The sequence below is a fragment of the Acipenser ruthenus genome, chromosome 4 (genome assembly GCF_902713425.1).
Source record: "Acipenser ruthenus chromosome 4, fAciRut3.2 maternal haplotype, whole genome shotgun sequence".
In the NCBI taxonomy this organism is placed as follows: Eukaryota; Metazoa; Chordata; class Actinopteri; order Acipenseriformes; family Acipenseridae; genus Acipenser; species Acipenser ruthenus.
The window spans coordinates 36,162,013-36,171,149 of NC_081192.1; the positions used below are offsets into that span (position 1 = coordinate 36,162,013).

Genomic DNA, 9,137 nt, shown 5'->3' on the forward strand with positions numbered 1-9,137 from the left:
AAAATATTGTATACTGTACTAAATTCTTTCATACTCTCATATGAATACATAAATAATTCAATAAAGGAAACAAACAAAAATAAATAAATAAATAAATAAATAAATAAATAAATAAATAAATAAATAAATAAAATCTGTGTTAACCAAGAACTGCTTTGCGGTTTATTTTACAATTGAGGAAAACAAAACAAAACAAAACATTGGGTTTATTTGTGGGTATTTTTTTTAATTTTTTTTTTATTTTATTTTTTTACATAATTCATGATAAAACATTGAAATGTATAATTCATTGTGCATTGCTTGCTTTTTTCACATAAGTACATGCATCCAAACTGACGCACATACAGTTAAAATTATCTCTGTAAACCAAGCTGCAGGAACTAAATTTTATTAAAAAAATGTGTGGCTCTACAGTATATACACAGAATTTGTTTTAGTTGTTTTTATATAAAATGATAATATAAAAGTTAAAGAATGCATACAGCCTTAAAGTACAAACAAAGTTGAACAATTTACAAATGGCAAGATATGTCTAATGTAGTTTTTTTCCACATGGCTGCTGATCATTTACATGTAATTAACTGTTTTGCATTACGGGTTGAAATTATTTAAGCGGCACACTACAGAAAGATAAACTTGTACCAAAGCTTGTATTTGTAAATTACTATAAACTATGATTACAGTGAAAAGAAATGGCATCTTTACATTTAAAAACAAAAACAAACAAAAACTTGCATACTATTACTTACATTTTTTGCCCAAAGCTGAAAATGTATTTATTCAGTTTCCTGTTTCTTTTAAGGATATTTTCTTTTACGTACACTTATGTACAAAGGTGACTTGCAAATTTACTTCAGCACTGGTGACCCTTTTTTAAACATTGCAATTTGCCTAGAACGCCATTGAACAAGTCAAAATTAAATGTTAATCATTAATCAATGTGAATTTGCACAGAACATAAAAATACTGGTATTCTCTAGAAAATACATTTTTACACTTTAGTAAGGTGCAGAACATTTCTACTTCAGGTCTTCAAAAGGACTCACCTAACTTTTAATTTGTTTTAATTATTATTATTATTATTTTTTTAATTTCTTCATATTAAAAATTATGAATTTACATAGCTTTCATTTCATGGTCACCACTGAAGTCTACATAGAAAGAGTAGTTGTTTAACAAGAATAGAAAGAAAACTCGATTCACAAAAAGACATGCACAGCTCAGACAAATAGCATATAAATACATTACAAAATAAGTGTAAGAAAGAAAGAAAACAAAACAAAACAAAAAACAAAACATGGTCCAGTTAGGCAGTTCTACAACATAAGTAAGACTGACTTCGAAGGCTCAGTTCAGGCCTAGTGCAGTACTGTGATTAAATTTAGTGCAATGATTTTATGGTCAGTTTCACAGCTGCTCACCTGGACTCTACTTTTTTTCAAATTTATCCAGTTCATTTACATACACCAGATGGTCCTCGGGTGACTTGCCATGTGTTTTGCTGAGGTGCAGTTTGACTGCATGCTTACTGGCGAAAGTCCGGTTGCACAGCTTACACTGGAATAAAGAGCCTGAATCCTCTTCAGATAGCCCGTGCGAGCCAGGTGTCTTTTCAGTTATGACCTTTGAAACAGTCTGCTGCTCCCGGATATGGTCCAATGACAGCTTGGAGAGGTCCTTCAAGCTGAAGCCTAGGTGAGACTCTAAGTGGTTAATGTAGGTGGTAGGAGTCCTGAACTGAGAGGCACAATCGTTGCAGAGGAATACTGGGTGACCTGAATCTATATTCTTTATGAACTTGGTTCCACCTGTCCTCCTCAATTGATACTTTACGTTGGCCAACCAATGGCTGATGGTGGTCATGGAGAGACCAGTAAACTTGCAGATGTGGACCCGCTCCTGTGGGCCTAGGTCTGTCATTACGTATTTGCCCTCTGGGGTCTCCCTCAGGCTAGAGGCGAACTGGGCCTGAAGAATGAGGAGGTGCTGTGGGTTCCAGTTCGACTGCCGGCCCTTCCGTTTTTGGACGGGGGAAAGCTCCTCTAAGGCATCCTCAAAGGTGCTCCCATCAGCGTCAGACTTTTCCGATACAGATGACGGTGTGGACGACTTTGGCGTCAAGCGCCCGGTGAGGTTTTTCACCATGTCTGAAATGTCCATCAGCGCATTCTCCCTCAGAGGAGACGAAATTGATTCTGACAGGCTGGAAATAATGGGCCTACTGCTACAGTTGGTGTTGTTATTGTTGTTGTTCTTAGATTTTGTCAAGTCAATCGGCTGGTCATTACTTTCATAGTAGTACCTGTTGATGGGATCGGCTTGCTTGACCTGAGTTGTGGGATAGATGGGCTTCTCCAACATGCTGTTGCTAATTTTGTACAACATAGCCAAGGGATCCAAGGTGGGGCTTATTGGTTTTGCTGCTTTACCTAAATGAGTGTTCATAATAGATTGCAATGCGCTTAGGGGATTCACAAAAGGCTGCTCTGGTGAATGGTCTGTAATGATTCCCAAACTGTTACAACCATTACTGACTGGTGATTTCAGGGCCTCTGTGCCATTTTTGATGTGATTATCCAGCTGGCCCTCTTTTTGTGGATTTGGGAGCTCTGCCTCTGCAATGTTGTTCTTTTTCGCTGGCTTTCTGCTGAGGTCGTCAGGCTTGGGCAAGTCCTTGTTCTCTTTAGAGGTCAGAGATAAGGGTTTGATCAGGAGCAGTTTGCATTTTTCCACTGCCTTCTCTTCTTTCTTCACAGTTACTTTCCCTGTCACCTTTTCCACTAGCTCCTCCATGGCAGAGACATTACTCTTGTGGAGGGGCGGGGATGTGCTACCAGGGGAATGGATCAGTGCAGTGTGTTCCGAGGACAATGTTTTCATGTTATTAGTGAAAGAGGGCTGCACTTGGATGCTCTGCACTGTGGACTGGACAGACTTCACTGACCCTTGGAGCTGGTATGCTGCATGAATGCTAGGATACCCTCCCCATGTAGGGGCTCCAGTTTGGGCCTTGCTGATTGCACTTGAGACTGTGTTCTCCAGGGATTTCAGGATATCCATTCCACCTTTTGGGGTCTCTTCCAGGTCCTCTTCACGGAGATACTCATATGGTGTGTTTGACTCAAACTTCTCATCAGGGTCCTCTTTTTCTTCTTTTATTTTCTTCTCTGGTTCCCGGACTTCCATTGGCTCATCTTCTATTTCTCTCTTTTCCTCAGAGTTTGATGAATGAGCTGGAGAATCTGGCTGTGATTTTATATTAGGCAATGGCAGCCGTGTAGTTGTGGGTGGCAAAGGAATGGACTGAATCTTTTCTTCTACCACCGGGTCAAAGACCAGCTGTTTCCCCTTCTTAGAAGCTGAGTTGGTCACCTTGATGAAATGGCCAGTGACCATCATGTGAGCTGTAAGCTGCTGTAAAGTATCATGAGAGCTTCCACACTCCATGCATTTCAATATCTGGGCCTTTCTGGCCTCAAACTGCCAGGTGTAACTGGCACCATTCTGATAGCCATAGCGGTTGTTGGGAGTTACGTATGGGTTTGTAGTTTTCTGATCTTTTGTGGGCTCGCTGACAGGGACACCTGGTGTGCTGCTTACAGACTCTGGCGAGCAGGGGGAGACAAAGTCCTGAAGTGCTCGTTTTTTGGTAGAAGGAACCAGTTTGGTGAGAGCTGGCACTGGTTCTTTAAGAGGCACTTTCTGGTAATGCTTTGTTTTGATCATGTGGACACTCAGGTCTTGCAAAGACTCAAAGGAGTGCCCGCAGTACATGCACTTTAGCACTTTTTGTGCATCCTCCTTCCCTTCCATCTCCATCAAGGACCGCTTTCTTGGCTTCGACCACTTCTTACGGCTGTCAGCCTCCTTGTCTTTGTTGTCATCCCGGTAGTGGCCAGTATCGTTCATGTGTACCGTCAGCCCCACAAGTGTGTCATAGGCTGCACTGCAGTCCTTGCATCGAAATTTACTCGCGCCAGTGAACACAGATCCATACAGTTTACTGTTCTGCCTGTAAAGCTGCACTGTACTGAATAAGCTTGGCTCAGGAAGTAAATTATAAGGGGTGTGCTGCAAGGTTTTGGCTAAAGCGGCTTGATGCCAGTCATAGGTTAACCCTCCCCCATTGCTTGTGTTGTTGCTTCCATTGTGGCTGCTACCATTACTGCTGGTGCTGGCACTCACCGGCTTGGCTTTCATTATATCCACAGTAATACTGGACCAAGAGGAATCAGAGATCAAGTTTGCATAGACAGCTTTCATTTGAGCTAAGCTGTCTTGGATGGTGAGGCCATTGTCCATGCTGGAAGCCTCCTCCTTGTCATGGCCGTCTTTTGAGGAAGTACTCTTAAAGTCTGCCAGTCTATCACTGGTGTCGCTAAGGGGAGACCCGTACCCTGCATCCTGATTGGTCACGGTGCTGAGGGGGGAGTTTTGATAGCTTGGAGCATCCTTGCTTTCTTCTTCCTCATTACATATGTATTCATTGTCCTGGGCGTCTAAAGACAGTCCATCATCCTCATCAATTTCTGCTGCCTTCAGCTCCTCCTCAGGCACATATGCTGAAAAAATATAAAATATATTGGTGAGATGAGAGCAGAAAGAGAGTTATGTTATGAATATATTATTCAGTGTAAAATTAAAGATATACATGTGCTTGCCTGGGGGATTTGTGTTAAACCCACATGTATGTGTGTGTGTGTGTGCTCTGCTTCAGTGTGCTAACCCCTAAGTTTTTTGTATGAGATTACAAGTCCTGGCAGGGGACTGTCCCTGCAGGTGTTGCTACCAATCTCTGCTTAAATATTACAATGGAAAATGGAATAGAAAAAAAAAATTCACATATGCACGATAACTTCTAACCTGCATTCTATTTTAGAGGGAGGAGTAGTGGGCAACTTGGCACAGGCCTCCCTCCAGCCCATGCCAATAGGTTTAGACACAATACAATAATAATGACACATATTTGCATCAAGAACACAATCTTTTGGGAATTTGACTGCTTCAAAGCAAATACCTGAACACTTACGACTCTTGATATTTTTTCATTGTGTGAATACAATACATTCAAGTAACACAGTTTTGTTTAAAATGATTACATGTACTAAATTAGACATTACATAACTGCCACATAATATTTATATTAAGTCAGGCTTCTTACACTTGGACAGACTTCTAATAATTCATCATTCATTTGACCAGTTTAAATCATACTGCTCCCACAATTTATATTTTACATAATAAAACATTAAAAGCCTAAGATTAAAAACACAAAACTTCTTTCAGACTAAAAGCCTCCTGCATGTTGCTCATATTATAACTAAATAATAAATGCAGACAACACAAGAGTGGCAATTTAATGACTTTTCTATTATAAATCAGGGCTTGCATGTTCAGATTGCCCCATACTGGGGTAGTTCTTGTTAACATTGATGGATATCTTCAAAGAATATTCACAATTGAAAGCCAACTGTCTTGCCATGCAATCAGAAATCATTTGTTCTCACTGATATGCATTGTAATCTGAACCCATACCAGAGCAAGTGCGAAGTGTTAAAAATGTCTGTAACACAAACAACATATGGCGTTTCACAAGGTCAGTGTAATCTTGAAGCCAAAACTGTTTCTGTGAGAAATGCTGAAGAATTACAGAAAGTACAGAAAGATTTTTTTTATTCACTACAGTTTCCCTAGGGAAATCTGATGAATGACTGCGGCTGTAGAATTTAAAATACAAGACATAGCTCCTATTCTTAGTAGCATTTGAGATTATAACACGATATACATATATATATATATATATATATATATATTTCGGCATATTCCCATGGGTTGAAACTTTTTTTCAAAAAGGGGCGAGTCACTTTTAGGTATCCATACGCCACTAAAATTTTGAATTTTTTTTTTTTTTTTAAAAAGTAGCCATATTTAAATTTATATTAATAAACATGACTAACCACATTTAACATATCATTTTGAAAAAAACGGTAGCCAGATTTAAATTCGCAATAAAGATGACTGACGAGGTATATCATTTGATCTTTTGGGAATACCAAACTCTAGATGAGATTTTGGATGAGTCTGAATCAGACACCAACACTTATTCAAGTGGTGAAAAAAAGTAATACTGCTAAGCATCGAACTTACCGAAGCACAGCTTCTGGACATAGCAAAAGAAAAGGAAAAAAAATGCACAGAAGTCCACTGCCTGGGCTTCGGGTGTCCTTTTCATGCCACTGTCCGAGTATTTCAAAACAACATCTTTGTTGCCACGGTGAAACGTTACCACAAATCTGGCATGGATACCTCCTGTCACTACTCCCGGATCACAAAGGACTATTTAAAAAAAAAAAAATTAATTAATTTATGAATTATCTTCCCCAACACTGTCAGCTGACACTGCCGCAGGTCTTGTGAGAGGTTTGTTTTGATGTGCAACTAAATATGGCCAGATGTGGCAAAGAAGATCTGCGTGATTCTCCTGCTGCACTTCCTCAGACAACGACAAGGACAACAATGAATCAAACACCATGTTGCTTATAATCGCTTGCTGCAGCTCCACCAACTGTTCAGAATGAACATCTAAAAAAAGGGCCTGTAAATCTTCAGGCTGCAATTTCAATGGCAGTGTTCAATTTAACATCTATAAATAGTGCTACTTGTTTTTAATCAGTTCAATGTTTATTAATAATAATAATAATAATAATAATAATAATAATAATAATAATAATAATAATAATAATAATAATAATAATAATAATAATTTTTGGTTTTATTTTTTTAAGGACTATTTTTTAGGTCAGAGGCAGAAGGATAGTTAATAAAAAATACCGTTTTGTTAATTAAAACATGTTCTTATGTTTTTTTATTTGTTTTTTTGTTTTTTTTTAGTTAGTTGACCCATTTTATAAGAGCAATAAGGCAAAACAGGGTGTGGAACTTACTCTAATATAGGCTTTGCCTCGTGAATTATAACGCACCCGGGGCGTGTGGATATTAGAGTATAATATCTATCTATCTAATAGATATCTAATATATATATATATATATGAAATGAAATGTCCCCTGCAGGAATAGAGAAGATGCTTGGATCAAGAGAAAGACAAGCATAGGACTCTGCCAGACAGCTTGAGAATCTTCATTGTAAAGTTAGAGAAAGTGCAAAATTGTTACAAGTTGGACAAAGCTGCGGTAATGTAATACACTATGTATGCCATCCAAATCAGAGCCACAGAATTAAGAACATTCCTTTTGTGAACTTCAGTGTAGTAAATTAAAAATCTATCAGTGGGTCTTTGAATGCGCTATGTGCACAGGATGTGACACTGAAATCTATATCTGGCAGGGTATCTTATTTATTTTTCATTGCAATATGGTTGTTTTATTTGATCTTGACATATGTACCATACACAAGCCCATTAATCATCTTTCTTTAATCTCATTGTGCTTTTTATAACAAGCTAGCATGCCGATTTTGAGCTTTAGAAAGCATTAATCGCTGAATAAAAATAACATTAAATGATGAATATGAAAGCTAAAGTGTCTCTGCAGAACTCAGAAGTGCAGCTGCAGCAGCAGTCCCTGTTGATTGGAGTAAGTCAAGCTTCTGTCCGGTAGCTATAGCTTATGTCCTACTGTTTTTGCATTAGTAATTTGAACTATCACAAAAAATGGAATGTTCAAGTAGTATAGGTAAGCCTGTGTACCTATATTTTTAAACACTGCTTGTATGTATGTTGCATCACAGGCCTGTAGATTTTTATGTGCTGCAGGAGTGCTGCTGTGTACTGCGGAGAGAAATGTTTTCCTGACAAGAGTGGTGTTGATGATGGCAGTGAAAGTTCTCACGGCAGGTGAGTGTTCAGTTGCACTGAAATGTCAGTGGAAATGACATGTTATGTTGCCACGGTCCATTCTATACTTTATCCTAGGAGAGTTTAGTACTAGGCTGGGATATGGAAAAGGAAAAATAAGATTACGGAAACCAACAAACTCAAATCCTTGCTACAGTCTTTCCTCACATGTAAATGTTGGGATAATGATATATTTAGTTCTCATATACAGTTGTGATAACACTGACCATATGTTTATAAAGATCATTAATAGTTGCTATGAGTTATTAAATGGTCAACTATCGACACTCCTATCTATAAGGACATGTATAAAGGAGCATTAGGTCTAAAATTATCAGTCTCCAGCAGAACCTGTTTTACAACCATAAGCAGATGCTGTCATTTAAAAAGCAAGATTTTGTAAATGTGTGGCAGCTTCTTTGGAGTGAAAGAGTTTAAACAGATATGAACCGAAGAAAAACTAAACAGCACCGTCTTCTCTACTTCTGGTTATCTTACTTCTCCACCACAAGATGCATGTCCTAGATGCCAGTATCAGTCTATCCTGTTGAAACAGATGTGCTGTCAACTTCAGACAACATGCAAACCTGCCATATCATAATCAAAGTGGACATAATACCTGACATTTGTATGGCACTGCATTTACAACTGCCTGAGCAAAGTTAGAAAAAAATGTAAGCAGCTGTATGGACATGTTTTTTTTTATATATAAAAATCAGCCAGAATATATAAATATACCTTTGTTACATGAGGACCAACTTGATACTGGCATTTAATATAGTGAACACTTTCTTTCTTTCTTTCTTTCTTTCTTTCTTTTTTTTTTTTAATTGCTTGTAGCCTACTCAGTGTGCATATGTGATGAAAAAAAATGTTCATGTTTAGTATGAATCCCACACATAAAGTAAGTTTAAGGGAATGGGTATTTAACTTAACATTCACAGCAGTTTTCTAGTCTGTGAAAGTTGTGTTCGCTGAAAAGCAAGGATTTCAGTTTACTACGTGGGAATGTTTACCTTTAAAAACATTAAAAAAAACATGGGCTTAGATCATATTGAAAAAAAGACCATTCCTTTCATCAGGCCCACCAAACACTAATTACAGTGTTTAAGTAAGTTTGTTTAAAAAAAATAAAAAAGTCAACTGATTTTATATCTCACAGAGCTGTTAAAATGAATACACTCCCTCAAGTCATGACAGCACTCACAGCAAGCAATTACATTTTTAGAAATATTTGTATGCCTCGCTTTAATTATACCCAGAATAGATAGTACTTCACAGAAG

At 37.9% G+C, this 9,137-nt stretch overlaps 1 protein-coding gene across 4 annotated transcripts in view; it reads right to left on the reverse strand.

The window, feature by feature from the left end:
• Positions 1-393: 393 nt before the first annotated feature.
• Positions 394-9,137, reverse strand: part of LOC117400339 (teashirt homolog 1-like) — a 39,774-nt gene continuing 31,030 nt past the window's right edge. For all 4 annotated transcript variants that reach the window (XM_034000167.3, XM_059022320.1, XM_059022321.1 and 1 more), the window contains one exon: positions 394-4,562. In XM_034000167.3, coding sequence (XP_033856058.3) covers positions 1,429-4,562 — 3,134 coding nt within the window. In that variant the 3' untranslated portion in view covers positions 394-1,428. The remainder of the gene's footprint in view (positions 4,563-9,137) is intronic.